This window comes from Phyllostomus hastatus, unplaced genomic scaffold (genome assembly GCF_019186645.2).
Source record: "Phyllostomus hastatus isolate PE091 unplaced genomic scaffold, TTU_PhHast_1.1 phas_contig_402, whole genome shotgun sequence".
In the NCBI taxonomy this organism is placed as follows: Eukaryota; Metazoa; Chordata; class Mammalia; order Chiroptera; family Phyllostomidae; genus Phyllostomus; species Phyllostomus hastatus.
The window spans coordinates 17,163,059-17,188,313 of record NW_025333873.1 but is presented as its reverse complement, the minus strand read 5'-3'; the positions used below and the strand labels follow the sequence as shown (position 1 = coordinate 17,188,313).

Genomic DNA, 25,255 nt, shown 5'->3' with positions numbered 1-25,255 from the left:
GTCCCAGCTCGGGGCCTGCGGGGTCCGGCCCTCCCCCCCGAGACTCGCCTTCCCACGGAGCCCGCCCAGCGCTCTCTGCTCTGTGTGCTCCGGGAGCGCGGCCCCGCGCCGCCCCGTGCGGTCCTCGGACCCACGCTCCGCCGGCTCCCCGGGAACACGCGGTCGCGGAGCGCGGCCCCGAGGGACGGGCGCCGGAGGTCGCGTCTGCGGTGGGGCGCATGTTTGTCGGCCGTGAGCTCCCCCCGCTGCTCTCCCTGGGGCCCGCGTCTCCGGGAGGCACCCTCGCTAGGCAGAAAGATTACCTTTACCATAGTACGGCTTCTTGACGTGGCCGTCGCCCGGCTTGGGCTTGCGCTCGTCCCCGGGCAGCGGCCGCGGCGACTGCTCCTCGTAGGACCGCGCGCTGTCCCGCCGGCCGGCCTCCAGGGCCATCTTCTCCCTCATGGCCTTGGCCCGCTCCGTCTCCAGGGCGATGGCCTTCTCCAGGAGGGTCAGGTTGCCCTTGGTCATGTCGAACACCTCCTCGGACCTGTCCGAGGCCACGGAGGCTGCGTCGTCCTCCCTCTCGGGGCCCCCGTCCTCCCTGGCGCAGCCCGAGAAAGTCCTGGGCCTGGGGCTCAGCTGCTCCTCCAGCCGCATCAGGTTCATCATGTCCGAGTAGCTCCGGTCCGGCGTCCGCCCCGGGAAGTCGTCCTCCGGCCGCGCGTGCGGGCGGGCGCCCGGGGCCTGCGGGGCGCCCCGCTCCTGCGGGCTGCCCTCGCTCAGCTTGCGGGCCAGGTCGAAGCACTGGTTGCGCAGGCACTCCAGGCTGCTCAGACACACCTCCTCGTCGCTCTCCTCCACCGGCTTGTCGGCCAGCCCGTTGTTCAGGCCCGGCTTGCCCAGCATCGCGTAGCCCGCGCCCCGGCCGTCCGGCGGCGCCAGGGGGTCCGCGTAGCCCCGGTCGCCTGCGTGCTCCGCCAGCACCACGCCGTGGCCCTGCGCCAGCAGCTTCAGCGAGTCCACCGTCTCCCGGACGACGTCGCTGTCCAGGTCCAGGCTCAGCTCGCCCTTGCGGCCCAGGCTCTCGTTCTTGGGGTCGCCCTCGTCCTCCAGGCTGTGGGAGGTGCTGCTGTTCATCTCCGACTCCGTGCGGGCGCGGTAGGCCGCGTCCTCCGCGATCTTGCCCAGGTTCAGCAGCGACTTGGCCACCAGCTCGTCGTAGTTGTCGTACTCGTCGTTGTTGTTGTCGTCCTTCTCCGCGTCCTGCAGCAGCCGGCCGCCGTGGCAGCTCAGCTGGCGGTCCTCTGCAACGACAACGAGAGACAGGACAGAGAGGAGAGAAAAGGGAGAAGCGGCTAGCACGGGAAGTCCGGCGGCAACAGCCGGGACGGCGCAGGGCACCGCGCGCCGCGCCCCGCGGCCACACCCAGGCCCGGCCCCGGGGAGCTGCCGGCGCCTGTGCCCCGGGAGCAGGAGCCGCCGGGGCACTCTTCCCTCTCACCGCTCGTGTCCTCAGCCAGCCTCAGAGTAAACCAATGTGTGCGGCAACTGTCCCTTAGAGGCGCGAGCGTTCACCGCGTCTGCACTTGGGGAATGGCTCATTTCTTGGCTGGCTGTATCCGTTCGCGGCCCGACCAGGTGCACACCCGCCCTTTCCACGGGTCGCGCCACCGCACCTGGGGAGAGTTCACGGACCCCGCTCGCTCCCTCGCTCAGGCAGATGCTCGCGGCAACTGCTTCCGAGGGGCCTGTGCCCCCCGGGGGCTCGGGCGGCGCGGGAGTGGGGAGTCTCGCGTTCCTGAGGAACCGTGGGCAGCCACCGCGGCCGCCGCCGCCACCGCCATGTGCTTTCAGTGTCAGAAGCACACGTCTGGGCTGAATTAAGAGTTATTTTTGCCCTGGCTGGCGTCGCTCAGTGGATTGAGCGCGGGCTGCGAACCAAAGCGTCGCAGGTTCGATTCCCAGTCAGGGCACATGCCTGGGTTGCAGACCACGGCCCCCAGCAACCGCACATTGATGTTTCTCTCTCTCTCTCTCTCTCTCTCTCTCTCTCCCTCCCTTCCCTCTCTAAAAAAATAAATAAATAAAATCTTTAAAAAAAAGAGTTATTTTGACCTGGGTACCTGGGAGGCGATTTATCAGAATGCTCGGTGACGCCACGGGGAGGCAGAGCCAGAGCTCAGAAGCGAAACCTGGTTCGTGTGACTCCTGGGGGGGGGGCACCCCGGTGGGGAGGGGCGGGGGGGAGTGGGCATCGGCCGAGGCCCCTGAGGGCAGGACCGGGGAGAGCGGGCACAGGGACGCCGCAGACGGCCGGGACCCCAGCCGGCACACGGCGCGGCGCCCCTCACCCGCCACAGGGCAGCAGGGAGGTTTTGGCGAGCTGGTAGAGATAACGTGTGGACAACCGTGCCGTCGGGTCTGAGGAAACCCCTCAGGGAAGGTGTTGCTTAGGAAAGACTGTGTTAAACATGACACGAAATGCCCGAGTTCGCCTGAAGGACACCCCGCTCCGCACTGAGGGGGCCCCGGGATCTGCGTCTCTTCACCCCTCGGCCTCCCCCGCGCCCACTGCAGACCCGGGGGTGACCCTCGGACCCTCACTGCGCAGCCCTCCCCAACCCGGGTCTGGTTGACGGGGGGCCACGGCCACACCCGCTCTCTGCTCCTGCGACGGACACACGATGGAGGAGAATCCGGAACGTTCGCTCCTGAGCTGAAGGGACGAGGCATGTGGATGGAAGCTGGGGCGGGGGCCCCGGGACTCCCTCGGTGGGGGTCACGCCGCCCGCCCCCGATTGGCCCTTCGGCACGTCAGTCACAGGAACGCCTCTGCACGCTGTGAAAACCTGACACGTCCTCCTGAACGGCGGCGGCAGACCGGAGGTGCCACTCTGTGGGTGGCACTCTGTGGGTGGCACTCTGTGTCACGGTCACAGAGCGTCACCCACTGTCTGGAACACAGATGGTCCCTCTCCCGGGCAAGCCCCGCAAACCGCTCTCACGAGGGCGAGGACACGCAGTCCGTCCCCAAGCACGCGGCGGGGGGGGGAGGCCGCCCCCAGAGCACCACGGGGGTGTCTGTCTGCCTGCGTGTGCGAGACGCCCCAGCTCAGGGCTCCTGGGGCTCTTGAGCACTGAAGCAACCTGTTCTAATTAATGTTTGAAAAAGTACAAGATGTGTTCTCCCCTCAGTTTACGCACTTGGATCGGCACGTTCCCTCCAGGAGCCCCGGCGCCAGGCTCGCGGGGCCCCGTGACCCGCACACGCCAGCGGGTGACGGCGCGGCCAGCGCCACGGCAGCTGCAGAGCGCCGCCCGGACACGACCGTGACCCGGGCACTGCAGACCCGGGACCTGCGTGCCACCCCGGGGGCCCCCCGGACACTGAGTCCCAGAAGGTGCCGCAGCCAGGCGAGAGTTACCGTGTCCTCTCCGTGTTCTCCGTGGCCCGCCTCCCGTGCTCCAGAACCGGGGCAGGAGGGGTCCGTGTGAACAGGGGAGGGGCACACAGAACACGGAGGTCGTGTTCTGGCTCCTTAAACCCACAGGGAAGGCTGCACTCGGAGCGTGACAGTGACCCGCACCGCACGGGCTCCCGACCTTCCCGCCAGCCCGGCTGTGGACGCGACTGTCCTGACGTCTCGCGGTTCACTTGTCCCCAGGAGGAGACGGTTTCTGCCGTTCCCTCTGGGCTTCTGGCAGCTTCTGGCGGCTCCCACCACAGGGCCGCGAGACAGCTCCCACCCTGTGGACCAGTGGGTGCTACCCCTCCCCCCCCATAACCCGCCCCCCCCCCAAGGAGGCTGAAACGAACACAGACGCACGGCTGCACGCAGAGGAGGGGCTGTGAGCAGCTGGGAGGAGGTCTCCCCGTCTCTGGAGACCTGGCAGGCGGAGGCCGCCCCCATGTGCCTTCCGGCTTCGGAGCCTCACGGTGGGATCGGCAGGGTCCCGGGCACCCGGCACGGTGCCCTCAGAGTGGACTCAGAAGCAGAAGTCCCTCGGCCCTGTCGGCCAGCCCCTCCCTGGCCAGTCACTAGTTGCGTCAGGCTGGGGACCGGCTGTGGCCCCGCAGACAGCGCTCCCAAGAACCACGTGGCGGCGGCGTGCAGGGCCCCGCAGGGGCGGCAGCGCTCTGCAGGCTGGGGTGGGGGGGCGGCTCCCGTGGGACCGGGTGCGGGCCGGGCTCGGGTGGCAGCACTTGCGAAGGAATCACCTTCTGCGGGCCAGGCCGGGCGCTCGCCGCCGGGTGGAAGCACGGACCCCTGTGTGAGGGGCGGAGGGGGGACTCGGTGCGGTCTCTTCCTGCGGTGGGGGGGGGGGGGCACCGAGCCCGGAGGGCAGACCCGTTGCGGCGGCTAATCTCACGCACCTCTCCGATGTTTTTGTCACCAGTGAGGAGCCTCATTTTTTATTGCTGCTACAGGTGCAGGACTGGCCCCTGCGGGGCTTTGTGAGACTCTGAGGGTCCGAGTGTTGTCCCCTCTGCGTCACTCTGTCGCAGACAGCCTGTGCTCAACGGTCACCATCAGAAGAAAGCCAGAGGAACTCCTCAGACGGCAACAGAGATGTGGTCCTGCAAGGCGTCGGTTCTCTGCCTTCGAGACCAGAGCTGGCGTGGCCAGAGCCCTGTGGGTGACGAATCTGCAGATTTAGGTGCTGGCGCTTGATGCTTTGTCTCTCCTGGAAATGTCCAGGAGAGACCTTTCAGTTTCTTCAAGGCCTAGTCCCGTGTTCCGGCTGCTCTTCCCGGCGGCTGAAACAGGCCGTGGCCAAGCGGACACGTGCTCGGGAGCAACGCAGAAGCACGAGGACCCAGAGGAGACGCTGCTCCACGGCCGCAGCTCCGTGCCTCTCCCAGGACGCAGGCGGCGCGGCCCGACCGCCGCTCCCACGGCGCTGGGTCCGAGCTTCTCTTCTGACTCTGTACACGGATGAACGTCAGCATTTCCTGCGGCCAGTGAACACAGGAATGTGGTACTTGGATTCCAGTGACGCTGTCACTGCTGAGAAAATGACAAGCGCCGCGTGACCAGTGACGGGACCTGAGGCGCAGAGCCACTCAGAGCGTGCGGCGTGAGGCCCTGAGCTGAGCGGCCAGCCGGCGGCCCAGTCTCCTGGCACGTGGCCACCTGTGCACGCCCAGTGCTGACCGTGGTGCTGAGCCGGACAAGGGAGGGCCTAGCGCCCCCTGACAGGTGGCGGTGGGAGCCAGGAGAGGTCCCTGCCCTCCTCATGCCACCCCGCCAGGCCGTGACACGCGGGACGGCTGCCCCAGGACCCGGGGGCAGCAGTGCCCCTCCTCTCGCCGACCGGCACCAGCGGCTTCTTCTGGGCCGGCGTGCTGTCCTGCCGACGCCCACGCTCTGTCCGGGTGCGCGGCGGGAGGGTGGCCGCCACCGCCGTCCGAGTCGGCCTGGTGCAGCCTGAGGGTCTGTCATGAGGATGAATCTGGGGCGGGAGACAGGGGGCAGCGTGGACGGGTCCTGGGAGAGAGCGCCGGCCCCAGACCCCCGCTCCCCGGGAAGCACGGGGCACGGAGAAGGGGCAGGCGTGGCAGCCAGCGGGAGGCCGGGCAGAAGGCTGCGAGGGGTCAGTCCGGGCACAGCCCTTCTCCTACCTGGGAAAGAGCCCTGGACCCTGGTAGCTCCCACCCCCAACATCTTCCTCCCCCGACGTGGAGACTGAAGCCCCCCCCCGGGTCCCCTCACACTCCAGCCCACCGCCCAGTTGAACGGCAACGACAGATGTCTGAAGGGGGGGCTGGGGGGGGCGGTTGTCACGTCTCGTACAGCCGGGACAGTCCGGACGAGTCCCTCTCATGCCTTCACCGTCCCGTCGTCCGATCCCGGCTCTGCCCAGAGCCGCTGCCTCCTCCTCGGTTCCGGGGAAGTTCCAGACCCCGCCCGTCCAGCCACAGACCACCCAGCGCCTCTGGGTTCCTGGGGGTTAGCTGACCCCGGCTGAGTCCGATCTCACGCTCTGAGGGGCACAGGCATGAGGACGGGCACCTTCTCCAGGGTCAGCCTGGCCTTTCCTGGGGTCACAGGACAGCAGTGCCGGAAGAAACTGGAGACCACGGTGCCACACTGTCCCCGAGGAGACGCTTGGGTCCAGAGAGCCGATGCATGCAGCCTGGTGCCCCCTCCCCCCCGCCCCCGCCCCGAGGCCGGCGAGCTCCACACTGTCACCCGTCTCCTGTCACCAGCCTGGGTCTCTTCCCATCACACCATGCCCTCCCCCACCCCCCGCTTTCCAGAGTCTGTGGATGATCTAAGGACCCTCGCACGGCACAGTCTCGAGGGTAAGTTACCCAAGAAGTGAAAACGTCCAGGTGAGGAGGCATCTCTCTGTCCCAGCAGGAGAGGCGGCTGCCGGCCCCCCCACGCAGCGGGCTGCAGCGAGGAGGCGCCGCCGGGGGGCGGGCACAGGCCAGTCTCCCCACAATGCCGCCCGCGTGAGGGCCCCACGCCCGGGGCTGGGAGCCCCGGGTTCCGCGTGAGGGTTTTCCGACCTTCTCTGCACGTGTCTCTCGACGCTCGGCTGGTCAGCGTGAGCAGCGGGAGCGCAGGGTGGTCTCAGGCAGGCCCCCTGGTCCCGCGGGGACCTGTCTCCTCCCAGGTCCACTCGCTTGTCATTCGGCTCGACAGCTGCAGACGTGGCCCAGGGGCACTTCCGCCCAGTGCTCCTCTGTGGGACCACAGGCCTCTCTGCCCACAGCCGGTCCAGTCCTCTGAGCCCCAGGGCTCCCAGCACCGGCCCTGCCTCACCCACGCGCGCCCACACGGCAGCTGAACGGGGGTGGTGGGTGGTGGACGGGCACGGCCTGCAGCCCCGACTGCGCTGCCGCCCACGCAGGGCGTCGTCGGGACTGTGTCTTCACAGACTGGCAGAACACCCGGCTTTTGAAGCGTCACTCAAAACGAATTACCGATAACTGGCAGTTGATTTTCCTATTGATTGTGGAAGAACACTGAGAACTGGCCGAGTTTTCTGAGCCGAGGGAAGCAGCAGTGATGCAGGCCGGCACTAACCCCTGCACTGTGCAGGTCACCCAGAGAGACTGCCACGCCCGCGTCGCGCAGACGCCTCATTTCGGCAGCCGTGTGTTTGTGTGGGGGCGGCACAGGCCCAGCCCTCCTGTCCGCACGAGCAGGAGCAGGAGGAGGAGGAGGCCTCTCCGGGTCCTGGGGTCCTGCTCTGCCCGAGCTGCCCGGGGAAGCGGAGAGGAGAGGCTCCGAGCCCCCGCCGCAGCCTTGCGCCCCTCCTCCCCGTGCGCGGCGCGCACAGAGTGGCGTCTCTGTGCCGATGGCTGCTCGCCACGGGAGAGGACTTGGGGGGACTACACGCAATCACCCAGAACACATCCCCAGCCCTTCTCGGCGCTGCCCCTGCTTCCTCCCTGCGTGTCTCTGGGCTCTGGTCCCGTGTCCATCACGTCCACTCCACCTAGGGGCGGCGGGGCCGGACCTCTGCACTCGAGGCGGAGGCGTCTGGTCCCACGCCGAGGGTCTGGGTACGAATTTGGCTCTGCCCTCGGTGGGCACCGCGGCCCCTGCACGTCAGACGCTCCCCGCGCCCAGCCGGGCCGCGAGGTTGTCTCCCCGTCCCCTCCAGCCCACGGCGACCGGTGAGGACTCCCCACCAGTTACGTCCTTCCGAGCGTTGGCCGACTCTGGGGCCCGTCACCCCACAAAGCCTTCCCGCGGCTGCAGAGCCACGGGGGCCAGACGCTCCCCACGGACGTGCACGGCCCACGGGCGAGTCAGGGGCCCGCCGAGACCCGCGGTCCCACCAGCTCATCCTGGCTTTGCTCTCAGCGTGGACCGTCGGGCCTTTGCAACAAGCGTCAGGCGGACAGGACAAAGCCAACAAGCTGGCAATTCCTTCACGTACAGACAAATGGAATGACGTATACTGGATCTATTCTCTTACATCTTTTACTTCCTCTTCTTATACGGAGAAGGTTTTCTGCAGTATTTTATGCACGTCGCCTGCCTTCTTAAATGCACACGCCATCGTGTTCTCAGCAAGCTTTCTGGCTGGCACTGGAGCGTCTGACAACTCATAAAATGTAAGATATGTTTCATAATTATGCAGAATTAGCCTGCACGCAGGAAGTTTCCTTCTCCTCAGGCTGAGGTCTGGAAATGCTGCCTTCTGCCTGCGCTCAGCGAGAAGAAAGGGAGCCCGTCGCGCCAACGCACCCGTGCGCTGACCTAACAACGCCTTCGAGAGCGCAGGGAGGGGCTCGTTTCAAGACGATGAAAAACCACGGCCGTCTTTCCCCAGACCGCGTGCACAGCCTGCCTGGGGCGGCAACCTCGCGCGCGCACCGCCCGCCTTGGTCGTCTCCGCGTGGGTCTCAGACGCGCTGACGGCAGCGGAAAGCCGGCGGGCTAATTCCGACTTCACAGTCTGCGCGTCAGCGCCTCCCTCCCCGGGGGCCTGTCCCCCGGGAGGGGATAATTGGCGCATCAGCACGAGAGCGCACCCTAAAGGGGGCTCAGGGAGCTCAGAGGCCACCGCACAGCCGGCGCCCCCTTCCTCCTGCGGCTGCCTGCTGGCACGCAGGGCCCGCCCACTGCAACTCAGTGTCCCGGGCTTTCGGAGTGGGTGCCCAGCGCGCCGCCCTGTTGGAAAGGAGAAGCGCTCCGGAGTCCCTGTGGGTTGTTTCCAAAAACTGTTTGTTCCTGCGAGGAGGAGCATGAGCATGCACAGGGCGGGTTTCGTCTTGACTTTGTTTCGGGGAGAGTTGGTTTACTGCGGAGAGGACACAGCCCGTCAGCAGCTGGCCCCGCAGGTGCAGGGCAGTGAGGACCCCCCCCCCCACGCCGGGCAGGCTCCGCCCACCGCTGGTCCTGCGGCTGCAGCGGGGGAGGGGGCTGCAGCAGGGGCGGGGCCCGCGGTCCTGGCTGACACGGCGCCCTGGGGACACCACCCTGGGGACGCCGCCCCGTATGCTCTCCTTCCGACTCCACTCGGCTCACTTGGCCTGGCCCAGGCCGACAGCGTCGAACTGTCCAAAGGTTCCGGACACGATCATTCACGTTTTCACCCAGGCCACCCGGTGCCTCCTTTGATGTGCACTCCCAAGGGCGCGCCTCGCGTCCGAGGCCGGTGTGTGCGGAGAACACCGCGCCGGACGAAGGCGCAGCGAGCCTGTAGGCGGGGAGGCCTCTGGTTCTGTCCGGCCCACCCCAGCGGAACCGGGGACTGGGCTGCGACGTCAGCGGTCCGGCGCGGTCCGGGCGTCGCTCAGGGCGACAGGAGTTGACGTGTTTGCAAGTGTGTTTCAGACACAGAACACAGGAAGACACAGCCATGTGGCCGAGAGAGCGGAAAAGTATGAAAGTTTCCTCCAGGCCGGAAAGGGAGTTGCTAAGCTCCCCCTTCTGGAATTTCCTGCCCTGTCAGCGGGCAGACGCAGTGCGTGCTCGTCGAGGTACAAACGTGTGTGTGTGTGTTACTTAAGGGTGCTTTCTCCCCAGTGTCCCCAAGCGTGAAAATAAACCGTCGCTCACCGGGCAGGAAATCACGATTTCAGCCGAATCTCCGCAGTCACCAGGGTCCAACGGGACACCCACCGCACCGCACGGGGAACGCGGGCTGCTAGAAAAGCCTGCGGCCCCTGCCCAGCTCCCCTCTGATCGCCAGGACGACCGGGGGGGGGGGCGGGTTTCCCCTGAACAAACGCAGACACTGGAGTGCATCCTGGAAATAAAACTTTTCATGCAGAAGACCAGCCCGCGGTGTGTGGACTGGATCGTAAGTATCACTTGAATCAGTGACATGGGAGCCGAATGTCACCTGCAACGGATGACGGCGACACCCGTCCCTGCTGCTCAGACCACAGGACGTGCGCGGCGGAGCCCGGGCTCTGAGGCAGGACGAGCCGCCGCCGGAGTCCGGCCCCGCAGCCCCCGCAGCCCCCGCAGCCCCCACAGCCCCCGCAGCCCCCGCGTCCTGGGGAGGACCCCGCCTGGCCGAGCCTCCATTTCCGATGGGCCCACCAGCGGGGACGCGCCTCCGCCCTGCCCTCCCCGGGGCCACTGTGCAGGCTGGTCCGCACCCCCGGGGGTGGCCGTCACCCACAGTGTGATGCTGGGGGGCCCTTGGAGTCAAAGCACATGCCTGACCCCCACAGCACAAATAACGGCCTCTCTGCAGGCTGTGGGCTGCTGCTGCAGCAGTCTGCTGGGCTGGGCACACGTGTCTCATCTAAAACAGACCTCTCCGCAAACGCCGCGTTTCGGCTCAGGGTGGCGGTGCCGACGGGCGCTGGCCGGCGGGCACGCAGCCTACAGGTGGGAACCACCAGGCTGTTGGCGGCTCCCGAGGCCGGCGTCGGTCCCGTCTGCACGGCGCCGTCCCGACGCCTGGTTTGGTGCCTGAGGGCCATCTGCTACGCATGGACACGCACGTGGACTTGGGGGCCACCTCTCTCGCCACTGGGGGTGCTCTGTGTCTCCACTAACGGGAGGTCGCTTCCGCTTGCTAAGGAAAAGGCACCGTTGTCCTCAGAGAAAACCTGCTGGGGACCCAGGGACGGGAGGGTCACCCCGAGTGTCACCCAGCGTCACGAAGGACCAGCTCCGAGATGGGGACCCAGCACTCTGGCCGTCACACACACACACACACACACACACACACACACACACGGGTGCACGGCCAGTGCTCGGGCACAGGCGGTGTCTATCACGTGCGGGCACGGGGGGATTGGGGGGACAAAGCACGCTGCGTGGGACGCCCTGCACCCGCGGCGCCTCTCCCGCTGAGATGCCGCGGGTGAGAGGCCGGAAGTCGCCGGAGCGGACGGCGCCTGAGGGGCAGAGTGAGGCGGTTTGGGCGGACGAGCAGCTCGGCGGTGAGCACACGCAGACAGAGCACTGGCAGACAGGCGCCTTGCAAAGCCCGCGGCACCGAACCGGACGGGGCCGGGCGTGTGATCGGGCAGAGCGGGCGCTCTCCGGACAAGGCCGTCCGGCCCGTCGATGCAGACTCTTCCGGAAGACTCGGACCCTGAGCGCCCGTGCAACCGCGGTGGGGGCGGGGGTGGGGCGGGGTGGCAGTGCCCCGGGAAGAGCCCCACACGGCCTCGGCCAAGGGGGGCCGCCTGTTTGTGGGGCTCCTCGAAGGGTCACGCCTCCCCGTGACAGGCGGCCTGGCGGCCCAGCCCCCCGGAGCCGTCGCGGAGGAGGCCGGGCACACGGGTGTGCATTGCACACCACAGCCTGCCTGCACTCCAGGACCTCCCGCTGCAGGCGCAGGGCGGAGCCCCCGGAAGCTCCTGCAACTGGGGTCAGAGCGCAAGGTGTGCGTCCTGGACCCAGACACCCAGCCGCCGGTCACGGGCCTCGCCAGGCGGTCGGTCGCCCCCCAGAACCTGCCTCCCCGGGAGCTCCCGCTCCACCCCTCGCTCGCCGGCGCTGGTCTCGCGCCTGCTGGGTCCCGTGCCCAGGCCGTCTGGGGCCACCGAGATCGCGGGCGACTGCTGGCTTCCCGGTGCCTCACGCCACCGTGGACGGTGCCACTTACTCGGACTTGCTGAAGAGCCATCAGTTTTGATTTGCTGCCCCTCCTATAAAAGTTACGTTTTAAGGGAGAGTTTGAAAAGCTCCATGCACTCACGTTATAGAGCCATTTCAACAACGCTCTGGCTACTTTCTCAAAGTGTGTCGTGAGGTACCTTTGGAAGCAGATTATTTACAACACGTCCCTACGTAAGCCGACGTTGGGAGTTTCATTGCAGCAGCACATGGAGAGCAGAACCTGAAACCTGGCTCAGACCTTTGGCTCGTGATGCAGGTACACGGCTCCCTCCTACGTCAGCCCATTGCACGCACGGGCACCCGTGACTCCGAACACTGCCACCCACGGCTGTCCAAGCAGCACGGGCACGGGAGGGAGCCGCCCTTACGCCACCTCTGGGACCAGGCCCGGTCACTTCCAAGTCGCTCACCAGCCCCAGGCACCTGTGGCTTCACCCACGGCCACACACGCCCCACGCAGCGTCTGGGAACGGCCTGCCAACCGGGCCTCCCGGCTCCCACCTGCGCCCCTGCGCCGGGCGGCTGGCGGTCTCTAGTCGGAGCCTGGAAGTCCCCGCCGTCTCCCAGGCCACCCCAGGGCCCCCGGCGCCCGCGTCTCCTGCTCTGCCACACCCAGCCCACACTCCGCATGGTCACGACCAGGAAAGCAGTCTCAGAAGACGGAATCCACGCGTGTGTCTGGGTGCATGCACATACGACAGACATGTCTGTGCTGCCACGTGACTCTAAGTGGTGACCTGCCTTCCCAGGACCCTAAGCCACTGTAACAGCCCGGGACTGTGTCAACAAATTCAGGTTTCCTGGGACAGACTCTTACGACTTCTGAAGGGCGAACCATCGGTTTTGCTGCCGCACAAGGTCAGCGGCCACCAGCTCGCCCCTGCCTGGTCTAAAGACGCCGCCCCGCGGCTCCAACAGCTGCCCTCCACCCGAAGGAGTCAGCCGTCCAGGCCTCAGACTCCCGATCGGCTTTGAGCCCAAGGGAGAAGCGTCAGAAGAAAAACACTCCCTTCACTTTTAACGATGTTTTGGCGTTTCTCTGAGGCAAACCCTAAGCCAGCAAGGACTCTGCAAACAACTTCAGCTTTCGAGAAGAGAGACGACCTTCACGAGAGGGTCAGCTCTGAAGCCACGGTCTGGAGTCTGAGGCTGACAGCAGACCGGGCGCAGAGCAGGGCCACCCGGAATGCAGGGCCCTGCCGTGCGGCACCCGCGGCGCTGGGTGGGTTCAGCCGCAGAGCCAAAGCGCGCCTCCCCGACAGGGGAGCCGTGGAGGCCCGGGCGGGGCAGCGCTTCTCTCTGTCCCCCAGTGGAAGGCGCTGGGGGGGGACTCTGGCCGTCCACGGGCGAGGCCCCCGGCCCCGGCCGCTGCTCCGGTGGCCCCACGGCGCCCACCCCCAGGGGCGGGGCGTGTGCACAGAGCGCCCAGCAGCGCTCTTTCAGCTGAGAGCAGCACCTCCGGGTGGGGCGCCCAGGAATAGGCAAGGCAAGCGCCCGGGGAGGCGCCTTCGCTGTCTGGGGGGGCGTCGCTGAGAGCACGACGTGTGGGCACCGACGCCAGCTCCGCAAACTTTTGTGACGGCCAGTGCGACCCACAGCCGGCGGCAACAAAACCAACCACGAGCCCCGCTGAGAGGAACCCTGTGAAACAGGAGCGAGGGACAGGTCAGTGGCCGCTGTCCCCGGCGCTGGCCGGGCGGGCTCCTCTCGCGGCCGCCGTTAGGGAGCCGCAGGGGTCGAGGGCGGGGACCCCCGCTGAAGGGCTGGCCCGGAGCCCCACCGGGGAGTCTGCCGTGTCGCAAGGATTACCGTGCTCCTCCTCCTCCTCCTCTTCCTCCTCCTCCTCGTCCTCCTCGTCCTCGTCCTCCTCCTCGTCCTCCTCCTCTGCGTCCTCTCCGTCCTCCTCCTCGTCCTCCTCGTCCTCCTCCAGCTCCTCCTCGTCCTCGCGGCCCCCCTCCTCGTCCTCCTCGTCCTCCGAGAACTCCTCCTCCTCCTCGTCCTCGTCCTTCTCGTCCAGGTCCTCCGTGCCGTCGCTCTCGTAGCGCTCGTCCGCCGAGGAGCTGTCGGCTTTCGCCGCGAACGCCTTCCGCTTGGGAGCGGGCTCTTGAGGCTGTTTGTCCTGGGTCTTCCTCTTTTTGGCCAAGGGGCAGCCATACACACTGTCGAGAGAGGGAGAGAGAGAGGGAGAGAGAGGGAGAGAGGGAGGGGGAGAGAGAGAGAGACACGGGCTGGGTCACTGTCTCGGAAGGTCGGAGCAAGGGCGTCCCTGTGTCGGGGAAGCTACGTTCTGGAGGAACCCACCCTCTGGCACCGCGGCCGGGAGGGCACTGGCAGGCACACGGGCGCGCCATCTGCCCAGACCTGCTGGTGGGGCGGCGTCACCAGAGACCCCGCACGCCCGTGTCTGGCTGCTGTCAGCCTGCGGTCTGGCCTCCCGGGTCCCCGGCCCTGCCGTCCCGACAGCCACCTGACGGGGGAGCCCTCTCCCACCCCGAGGGCCGCTGCAGGAAGCTCTCTGGGGACAGCCCGCCGTTGACCCCGAGGGTTCAGTGACACACGTTTGAGGAGGAGAACTGGTTCCCGCACGCTGTACAGTGCGTGTGGGACGGCTCTGGATGTGTGTGGTTGTGCCCATTCCACGGACGGGACGCCTCTGTGGACACGACCGCCCACCTGCCCCGGCCACACTGGTGGGGGCTGCGGCCCAGCCCGGCCTCGAGGACCAGCACTCAGCGCTGGCCTGGCTGCCTCGCATCCTGCTGCGACGGACCCCCCCTCCGCCCCCCCGTGGGCAAGGCCTTCCCGGGGGGAGCTCACAGCGGCTCCGCAGACACATCTCCCAGAGCCAGGCCGCTCACTGCGGCTTTCTGCCTGGGAACGCTGGGCCCACGGTGCCAGGGGCGCAGGGGACAGGGAGTCACCGTGCCAGGGGCCCACCCACTGCTCTGAGTGAGACGCGTGGGCGCCGCCGCTCAGTGGGCCGGGGCTCTGCGGCCTCCGAGCCCCCGAGCAGTGCCCGGACCTGGCAGCAGCGACACCTGGGCTGGGTCAGGGCCCGTCCAGGGCACGTGGACGCGGGCGCCTCCTGCAGCTGGGGCTGTGCGACGCTGCGGACTCAGGGGTGAGGGGCCCGCGTGCGAGAGGACTGTGTCCCGCCAGTCGTGCCGTCCCGGGTCCTCTCCTCACCACTCACCGCCGCGGGCCGGGGCCTGCCCCGTGCGGGCGCCCGGGAAACAGTGGTCGGACGAGTGGGTGGGAGGTGACAAGCATCGGGATCAAAGCAGGGAGAGGGCGCCCACTCTGTCAAAGGAGCGAGGGGGCCCCCAGGAAGGGCGGCCGATGCACGTGACGAGGGGGAGAAAACAAGACCATTTCGACGGATTCCAAGCAGAACGGAGACTGCAGACGCAGCACGACAGTTCCAGGAGGCGGGGCTGGAAACCGCGCCCCGGAGTTCGGGGTGCGGGGGGCGGGGGGCGGGTGGAGGGCGGGCGCTGAGGGGTGCGGTGATGGGGGTCAGCCGGCCTGCAGACTGGCCTCAGGTCTCGGGTCTCCCCTGGGGGGTGGGGGGCAACTCGAGGGCACAGCCACATCTGAGAGCAAGGAAGGCGGTGGTTGGGGGCCTGGGGCATTTGGGGGGGGCAGGGTACAGGCTGTGCCACTCACCTGGGGAACCCCAGGGGACTGGTCCCTGCCTCTGAGAGGCTATCATCCCTTGAAAATGCACTGCTCCCACCAAGAATAACACCTACTATGACCAGAAAAAAAACTGAAGAAAGTACTGCTGCGCATGGTATTTCTGGCATGGAGTAAACAGAATTCTGAGATTCTTTTACGCAAATTTCTACACATTGGGGGAGAATCCCAGCCAAAGACCTCCGAAGGCCGCTGCACGGCGCGGAAGAGCTGCCCCCCCGCCCAGCGTGCACACCCCCCCACCCCCCGCCATGTTGAATGGCCCCGGCCCCCGCCAGGCGGCCCTGGGTCTGGGCCCACTGTCCAGTGTGCACGCCCCCCCCCCGGCCCCGGCCGTGCGACCGACCGCTCGGCAAGTGCGGCAGGAAGTGCGCAGTTTGCTCTCCCAGGTCCGCCCACGGCCTCCGGGGTCACCGTGGCTGCGGGCACCTTCCCAGCCCTCTCACCTCCCTTCGAGGCCCGCCCACACGTGGCTGGTGCCTCTGCTGCGTCGTTGGCCTGCCCTGAGCACGGGCCTCGTGCGCTAACACCGCTGAGCAGGCGGCCCCGCACCGGCCGACGCCCCGGACTCCTGGAAGGGACGCCATGCCCGCGGCCCCTGTGCCCTCGGGGATGCTGCCCGAATGCCCCACCTCGGTGCAGCCGGGGGACCCCTCTTCAGGTGGCACAGGTCCAGTGCTGGTGGGGGGGTGTCACGTGGACTTCTTTTGTCTCGTCCACGCACACTCAGCCCCCCCCCCCGCCCCCGAGTGTCCGGACGGCCCCCTGGGGCACGGCCCTCGCAGGCGGGGCCGCACAGGGCAGAGCGGGGCCTCCCCTCCCTCACCCTTCGGGGTGTGAGCCCCGGCCTTCAGCCGCTCGGCAGTAGCTGCTCTCCAGCTTCCGGTGTCTTCTGCCAGTTCACACGCTTTGACACTCGCGTGTCCTCTGGGTACCCGCCCGTGCACACTGTAAATAACACCGCACGCCAGCTACTAGCAAGCTCCGCGGTGTCTGCTCTCCACGCGGCCTGTCCCCATTGGCCCCGTCCCCGGCCTCTGCTGCTCCCGTGACGACGGAGTTCAGGCCCACGAGGCGGCCGGCACGGGCTCAGGAGGCGGCTCCAGTCCACGCCGCCTCCTGGGCTGCCGGGCCCAGCGGGTTGGAACAGCTGACAGCAAAGTCCCGGGAGGCACTTCTGCAGCGTGTGCGTGCGGCGTGTGGGCCCCCTACACCCACGTTCCGTGAGCATCCTGGCTGCGGGCGGTGGGGCCGGTGCCCTGAGACTTGCCTGTGGCGGAGAGTGGGTGTCGCCCGCTCCCACTGCGGGTGCCGCGGAGCCAGCTGCTGGGAGGGCCGGCCCGCCCGGCAGTCACTGGGGCTCGAGTCTGCAACGTGTGCTCCTAAACAGACGGCCGAGCCCCGCCTGCTGGCATGGCCCCGGACAGACAGAACTCACGCACGGCAGATGGCGGCATCTTCGGACTAACGGGGGCACCGGTGTGGGGGGGGGAGCGCAGGGACATGGCCGAGGCGGCGCTGAGACTGGCAGGGGGAGGGGGGTCGAGTCCCGCTCCGGGTCCGTGTCTGGAGCCCACCGCGCGGACCCAGAGGGGCGTGTGTGTGTGTGTGTGTGTGTGTGTGCGCGCATGTGCCCAGCGGCTCCTGGCCAGGGCGGGGGGGGCCAGCCTGAAACACACAGGGCTGGCCCGGGCGGGGCGACTCCTCGCGGTCGCTCCTGCCTTCGGCTCTGGAGCCGCCACGGTGCGTCCCGGGCTGGTCCGACCGGGGTCTCCCCTCTGCTCTGTGGTGTTTCCCCCCACGGTTCCATTTTCCCCACGGAGAGGTTTCGTTGACTCTTTATTTCCAATTCTTCTCCTGAGTTTTAAGTTCTTGCTTTCCCTTTTTAAAATTTCTTAGTAATCCTCATTGTTTTCTAAATAAACCGTCCTCCTATTTCTTCGGAATATTGTAACTTTTTTGAAAAGTGTATCTCTGTGTAGCCTCTGTTCCCTGCAGGCGGTCCTTTCTCTCCGCTGCGTGGTTCTCACCCTCCAGGCGTTCCCCGGGCCGGGGCCGGGCTGCGGGGACGGTGAGCTTCGGGTGCAGGGGTCTGATGGGGCTGCCCTGCGGGTCAGCTGACGCGCATGGTGTTGGCGTTTCCTCTCCGGTTGCTCAGGTCCCCCCCCCCAGGGGGGGCCCTTCCGGCTCGCAGGGGAGGAGGGCCCGTGCGGGCGGGTCATGAGCCGGGGTCTGGCCTGGGGGATGCGCAGCCCGCCCCCCCCAGATCAGCGCAGAGGCCCATGCGGCACCTCCCTGGGTGTTCCGCTCCCTGGGGTCCTCCCTGAGCGACGGCTGAAGCTCGCCTCGCCTCCAGGTGGGGGTCCCCCTGCGTGGGGAGCGGAGTGGTCGGCTGCAGCGCCCGGTGGTTCTCGCCCCGAAGCAGAGCCCGCTCCCCTGCAGGCCCATCACCACCGCCATCGCTGCGGGGGGGGGGGTGCTGGGCACCGTCCCCTCCAGCGGGTGAGGAGCGCCTCGCGGGGTCCTCGGAGAAGCCCCAGGTGCAGGTGAGGGGCAGCAGTTCGCCGGAGCTCCTGCACGTCCGATGCCGGTCCCTCCTGGACTCTCCCCGGTGTCCCTTCGCCCTCCAGAGCCACGCTCCGCCGTCGTGTTGGTGGGGGCTGCGTGGCGGTTCCAGCTGGCGCGTGCGTGCCGCTGGGTCTTGAACGCGGACACCGCCCACTTAACGAGCAGACCCACGGGGTGCGGTGCTTCTCCCCGTAGAACCCTGGGCTCTGCCGCGCGCCCGCGCTCATGCTGCTCCCGCTGCACCTCCGCGCCTGCTCCCGGCTGTGCTGGCCCGGCACGCCCCTCCTGCGGCCCCTCCAGACCGACCTGGAGTCCTGCCTCTCCCTAAAGGCGTTCCCAACCAGCCCGGAACTCGGGCTCCTCTGCCTTGAAGAACCCTGTGCCAGTCTCCAAGGAAGATATAAAGATGGGCCAGAAGCACATGAAAAATACTTTTATAAAAGCTGAATGAACCTAAAAAAAAACCCCGAACGCTCTACCACTGGATACTGAGCGCTACTTCCGTGAACTGCTTTACGTGGCCCCTGATGATCTCACGTGCGCTCCAGCTGCACCTCCGGTCGCCTGTCTCCTTCGGCCTCCGGGGCCCCGCTCGCGACTGCTCCCTGCACGTCCCACGGGCTGAAGGCCGGCGTGCGTGTGCAGCGCCCTTGTTCCCACCGGTGGACACTGCTGACCCTTCGGTGCGGCCGCCTGTCCTCAGGTTTGGCTCCGCCAGCACCGGCTCTGGACGGGGCTGGGCTGTGTCCTCTCCTGTGTCCAGACTGCCGGCGGCCCACCACCCACCCTAGAGGGTGCCGAGACTGTCAGGATACAAGGACCCCCACAACCCACGTCTCAGCAGTAAGACTGGCAAATTAAACTCCCCCAAAACATACTTACCTCTTCCTATTCCAGTTACACACCTCAGATGGACACAAGGTCTCCTGACATGGCCAGCTCGTTAGTGGCCCGTGTGGTGGAAGACGTCACTGACTAAGACAGTGTCGCCGGGACAACAGAATCCGGGGGAGAGGGCAACCGCAGAAGCCACCCCGTCCGTCCGTCTGTCTTCTCACCTCGAACACAAAGACACGAGGGCCAGGGAGACCACGTGGCCTGCACGAGGCCAGCCCCGGGCCGGCCGAGCTGAACGGCAGCTGCAACAGGCACGGCAGCCACTCCCGTTCGGGACCCAGCACATCTCACTCCCGTGGGCGCATGCAGGCACACGGGCGGACAGCACTGCTGCTGGGGACGCCCACCACGCGCGGCGGGAGTGTCCGCGGTGGGCGTGTATCTGGGCTCCGTCTCCCTGAGCGTTTGCGAGCTGACAGCCCGCCACCAGAGACGGGCGAGGTCCCGTTGCACGTTCCCACGGCAGCACACGCTCGCCGGCCCGTGTTTAGTGTTTAGTCCGGATGACGAGGTCCGATGCCGAGGCAGCAACCGTGAGTGGCAGCGTCAGCAAGTGACGGATGCGCCTTGTGCTGCTGCAGGCGCTCCTGGGGACTGTGATGCCGCTTCGCTCCGCAGTGACGCCACGTGCTGCACTACAATGTTGTGTGCGACAGCAGCGACGAACGTCGTAGCAGCACTGCAAGCTCAGCAACATCCAGTGCGACAGCAACACCGAACGCTGTAGCAATGCTTGGTGTCATAGCAATGCTCAATGCTGTAGTGGTGTGTAATGCTGTGGCGGTGCGCTCTACAGTGGCAACACCTCCTGCTGTGGCAACGCTCACTGCTGCAGCAGCACTTGATACTGCAGTAATCCTCGATACCACAGCAACGTGATCCAGCACCTGAAGGTTCACCAGGTCGACGACCCCGAACTACGGTAATTAAGGGGGAGAGGAAGAGCGAGTGGAGGAGCAGACTGTGTACAACTTCAAGATTCCACCAGTGACATCTTTGCCCCGGGAGCAGATAGGTCGGAAAAGACATGAAAACAAAGTGCTACAATCTTCTACTCTTTCTCAAACACATTCCACACTGCTCTTCTTCAGATGCTCTGGGACGAAGTCCTCGGTTCTTAGATGGTGGGTGGAATTACGCAATCGTCGAACAAATACTTTAAATTCTCGTAGGTGAAGGGCTGAGATGTTCACGCATTTGGCTTGGGGACGGAGGCAGTGTACGGGCCTCCTCACTCAAAGAAGTAGGACCTCACGTGAACACAGGAGAGGCGGACGCCGTCTCACACACACACACAGACATGCAGACATGTGCACATGCACACGCCAGGCAAAATCTGGCTTTTTTAGGAATCAGGAAACTTCTAATAAGTCACTGCAGGTAAAATGCATGCGCTCCTACCCCACACGGGTTTCCAAAGCTGCTCCAGCTCAATGGGCACCCGGCTACACACGACGTGCCTTCAAGCCCAGTCATTACAAACAGGACTCGAACTCTGGTCCTGGGGAACTGCTGACATTCCTGTGGCAACAGCCGGCGACAAGCCGGGGTGCCTGCACTTTCTGGTTGAGGTGCAATGTGCAGCCCCGTCTGCCTGCCTCTGGTTTCCCCACAGGGCTGGCTGGGGCAACGTCTCCGGTGGACTCCGCCGTCTGCAGGCCACTTCCTTACTGTCCCCCTGACCACGAGAAGTCCTTGTCCGAAGCGAGCACGTGACGGACTCACAGGGGCTGCTGCCCTGCTCCGGGAGCCAGCACACGCGCAGACACAACCCGGGTGCGCTGGCCGCCACCGCCTCGCTCACTGTCACCCCGGCAGCTGTGCCCGCCACAGCCCAGGGCACACCACAGGGCGGTGGAGCCAGAGCGCCGGCGTCTGCCCCAGGCCGCCCCCCCTCAGCCGAGGGACAACCTGTGCTGGTGGGGAGGGCTGGCAGGGCGGGGTGGGGAAGGGGGGGAAAGATTCACCCAAACGCCAAGTGAGACCCCCCTCCGCAAGGGAAGGGCTGTGGCTTGAGTTCTGAACCACGGCTCCTTCCAGGGTTTCCCTGCTACGGCGTCGTCGGAAAGAGGGGTTACGCCTTTGGAAATCTGTCCCCTCACGGACAAGGTCACCCTTTCTTGAGTGAGAAGGGAGTCTTTTTAAAGCAACTCAGTGCCACCGTACCTGCCTCAGGCTGCCGGGCGGCCCTGTCCCCTGCTGCTGCCCACCCGGCTGGCCGCCTGGCTGGGGGGACCGTGGGGGCAGCTCGCGCCCCCGCCCCCCGCACGGCGCTCCCCGCTGCCCGCCCTGAGGGCGACCCAGCGGCCGTGGGGCACTGCCTCTGCAGGTGTGTACCTCGCACAGTGCACAGTGCGCAAACGTCTAAAACCTGAACTCCAGCAGTGAGAGAGGGCCGTGTACATTACAGTGTCTCCGCGGGATGGGCGTTAGCTGTGGAAACAAAAACGAAACTATGTAACGGCACCCGAGAAGGCTCCTGTTATAACATTAAGTAAAAACGGAAACAAACGGACCGTGAGCCTCAGCTGAAACACAGCGGAAGCGCCTTAAACATCAAAGAGGGAACCTGGCGGCGGCTCCGGCGGCGCCGGGACCCTCTGGGCGAGCGCAGCGACCGCTCGGGCCGGCGTTGACGAGAGCCTGGCCCCGGCCCGTCGCTGCCGCCTCTGTGACGTCAGCTGTAGTCCCCGTTTAAGAAAGGGAGCATTCGTGTGCCTTTCATCTGCAGTCACCTTTGAACCGCACAGTGTCTCCTTCAGCTTCTCTTGTCAGCGAACCACTCTGGGAGAACCGGTGAAAATGGGTCTCAAAGGGAAACTTTTTATTTTTCCGGATCCTGAAGGGTTTCGGAAATGGAAGAGCCCAGAACCCTTCCCCCACCCCGCCTTTCCCGGCCGCGTGGGGGGCCAGGACCCTGCGACCTGGGCCGTGGGTTCGGGCAGCACCCACGGCCGGGCCAGGACAGGGAGACGGGGTGGGGGGGGCTACGTGGGGCCGAGTCCTGGGTGGCGCGGCTCCGAGGGAAGGCCCAGCCCCCACCCCTCTGCCTCCACCGCCCTCGACTAGAAATCAATTTCGGCTAATTCAGGAAGCTCTCCGACAAAGCCCATGCTTGCCTCAGGGGAAGTTCGACTCATTAGTCACTCGGCACTCGGGCGGGCGCCGCCGGGTTGTAACAATCTGATCTGATCAGCGCTCCAGAGGGCTGGGGCGGAAGAGCAGCCCGGGCACCAGGGCGTGCACTCTGGCACGCACACGTGTCTGTGTGTGCCGTGTGTGTGTGTGTGTGGCTGCGGTGGGTGGCTGACCGCACAGCCCAGGGCAGCCCAGCCCAAGTGCCTCCCACAGACGCTGCAGCGGAGGTTGCCGCAGGGGGTCCCGAGCAGGCGGAGAGGAGGGGCCAGAGAGCCCACCCTCCCTGTGTGTGCCCCCGAGGGCGGGCCTGACAGCGCCGGCCCCCTCCCCCAGGTGAGACGAAGGACACGACCTGCTGCCCTCCCCTGCGAGACCCCGGGGCTGCGCCCCAAGCGCTCTGCCCCTCACGGGGTGGAGTCTCCCCTCCGGGGCCTAGAAGGCGGTCGCGGCCCCCGAGTTCGCCGGCCCCCTGCCCCTGAGCCGGAGGCACAGCTTCGACCAGGACCTGCTCCCGCACCAGCCTCTCCGCCTCTCGGGAGGGGCCGCAGGGCCTCCCCCACCCCACCCTGCCTGCGCCGGGGTCCAGACGGCCCCTGGACGGGCCGAGGGGCGAGCAGGCGGTCTGAGAGCGTCGCCGAACCAGCGCACCGAGTTGTGCACGGGGAGGTCCCCTTCCAAGGCGCTCCCCCCCCCGGAGTTCCGGGAGCGGGGCCTCCTGGCACGCGGGGGTCCTCTCTGGCGACGGCACACCAGGCCGTGGGCGCGGACCACACGGGGGCTGCCCCGGCTCACGTGGATCTCTCAGAACCGTCTCGGTTCCACGGGGCTCATCAGCGCTGTCCCCGAGCCGGACCAGGGAGGCGTCCTCAGCTCGGTGACCGCGCCACGGTCAGTCTTCTCCGTGGGAGGGACACGGGTGCTCACGCCATCCCTGGGGCACAGCCAGGCCCCTTCAGCGCGGCGGCCCCAGCCCCCTGTCCCCACGGGCCCCCGGCCCTGGGCTCCGTGCGGGCTCGGGGGTGGACGCGAGGGGGCGGGGACTGGCAGGGGCTTCGGGCCACCCCTGAGCGTGTGACCTGAGCCGGAGGAGCTCAGGGAGGTCCCGACCTGGGACAGGGCTAGGCCTGCAGCCGCTGCGCAGGCCACGACCCTTACCCAGGACGCCAGGCTGCCCCTTCTGTCCCCGACAGCACTGCCGCCTGCACTGTCCCCAAGGAGTCGTCACCCCCAGGGGCCTCGGGACCAGAGCCAGTGGCTGCAGCGCCGGGGGCTGCTGGGTCTGGACGTCTGCGGTGTGGACGGTCCTGGGCTGCACTCCGACCCTGACTGGGGCCGGGGACGGGGGCGGGGGCTGGGATGGACGTGCCAGGCGGCGGCTGGCATGCACGGTCTCTGGGGCGAGGCGCTGGCTGGCTGTCGCGGCCCGCTTGGCTTTCGGAGCTGCCCACGTGGCCGGCTTCGTGTTCGTCTTCGTCTTCCAACGACCGCCCGTCCAGAGTGTCCCTCCCCCCTGTCCCTGAAGACCCCACGTGAGCGGGCATCTGCCTGTGGCCCCCACAGCCGGTTCCTTTGGGGAGTGATTCTCACACCTGGGGACCACCCGTGCCCCCTGGAGAGGGTTGCAAACAGAGGGCCACCCCCACGCCCCACGGCCTCTCATTCAGCAGGTCTGGGCTGCGGCCCAAGAATCTGCCCTTCTAGAAAGCTCCGGGTGATACCGCCAGGCCGGGTCACGGGACCCGCTTGGAGAAGCCCGAGGGAAAGCTGACCGGCCTCCGGCTCTGGGCACAGGCTTCAGGTCGTGAGGGTGACCGTGCTTGCTGGTCGAGGTGGCCTGGGGATGGCCGAGGCCCCAGCTGATTCCAGCTGGTTCCCCCTCCGCGGGAGCAGAGCCAGCAGAGACCCCCAGGCCGCAGTGGAGGGCGCGCTCAGCCCACACAGCCCGCACGCTGCAGGGCCTGGTGGCTGCTGTCCCGCCACACCGCTGGGTCAGCACCGCCGGACGCCCTGCATGGCCGCAGCAGGGCCCCCTCCCCATGTCCGCTCCCAGAGGCGGCCGCTGGAGTCCTGCCATCGTCCCCAGCGGACGGCGGGAGTCGGAGGGAGCCGAGCGTGTCCGGTGGGCGAGCCCCCGTGGGCGGCCGGACGGCACGTCAGCCAGGGCGGCGCGTGCGGTCGCTGTGCCAGCGGTCGGCGTGGTTCCCAGACGTGAACGGTCTGAGACACCCACGCCCCTTCTCTTTGAGCGTGGGCTTAAAACGCACTTAGTTTTATCAGCGTGGAATTGTCTGAAGACGTTTCTGACTTCACCAAGTGTCGGAAGGACTTCCTGAACCGCATCAGTGTTCTGTTCCGCCGCCTCAGCGCCCCGACTCGGCCCCGCTCTGCGCCGAGTGCCCGTAGGTGTGTCCAGGTGAGCAGACCCGCGGCGGACGAGCACCAGGCAGCGGCTCTCTTGGGACAGTGGCCGGGACTCTTTTCTTTCCTTAGAAACGGAGGACTCGCGGTGGCCCCCGTGGGCTAAGGTCGCGCCTGTGTCCGGCGCGTCGGCGCTCCCACACCGGACTGACCAGGAGCCGGAGCCACAAGGAGTCCGCGCCGCCCGCGTGTGCTCCGCCTCTCCCCGCGGCACCGACACCGCGGCTCCGTGTGCGACCGGGCACGCAGTCCAGTCGGTGCTAACGTGTGCGCACCCTGACGTGTGGTTCACGGCACCCGGGACAACGGAGAAAAGGACAGGCGGGCCTGTCAGGTTGAGGACGGGGTGGCGGCCTGCACAGTGACGCCTCGTCAGGCACGAAGGGTTCTTCTCGTGGCTCAGGAGGCAGAGCTCGGGGGCGGGGGGCAAGCGGGGGGGGGCCGCGGGCCCGGGGTCTCCCTCCTGCCGACGCCCCACGGCGCGCCCCGCTGCGCGGCAGCCACACATTAATTAGGGCGTTCAGCAGACGCCACGCCATGTTTCACGCACCCAAGTGAATCTTCATTTTTCACATGCAGAGCCTTACTAATTAAAATCAGCTTTGCAATTAAACGTGGAAAATTGTGTTAAACTTTCAAGCGTGGTTAGGAAAAAAAATGCAATTATTTTTAGGGCATTTTATTTCAATGCAAATGAAATTTCCATCACTGCGCAACCGGTGAGAAGGAGGCACAGGGATTTCTGTTCCTCTGTCTGTCTTGCTCTCTGCCCCCCACCCCCCCTTTCTGGGGGTTACAGAGGCCCCTCCCGGCCGGGCGCTGCGAGGCTCCACTGTCTGTCGCCCGCGCCTGGCCCCGTTCCAAGGCCTTCAGTGAGAGCTCCCTGCCAAGGCACGAATCAGGCAGCCCCAGGGCTGCCGGCGGAATCCAAATGAGGCCCGCACGCGTCAGGAAGCGAGCCCTCCGCCTCGGCCCCGCCACACGCCCGAGCAGACAGGCAA

The 25,255-nt window shown here is 66.9% G+C and overlaps 1 protein-coding gene across 7 annotated transcripts in view; it reads right to left on the bottom strand.

Moving 5' to 3' along the window:
• MYT1L (myelin transcription factor 1 like) overlaps positions 1 to 25,255 on the bottom strand; it is a 321,839-nt gene that overhangs the window by 63,924 nt on the left and 232,660 nt on the right. For all 7 annotated transcript variants that reach the window (XM_045844646.1, XM_045844649.1, XM_045844650.1 and 4 more), the window contains 2 exons: positions 13,347 to 13,696; positions 303 to 1,286 (listed from right to left, as the gene is read on the bottom strand). In XM_045844646.1, the coding sequence (XP_045700602.1) occupies positions 303 to 1,286; positions 13,347 to 13,696 (1,334 nt within the window). The remainder of the gene's footprint in view (positions 1 to 302; positions 1,287 to 13,346; positions 13,697 to 25,255) is intronic.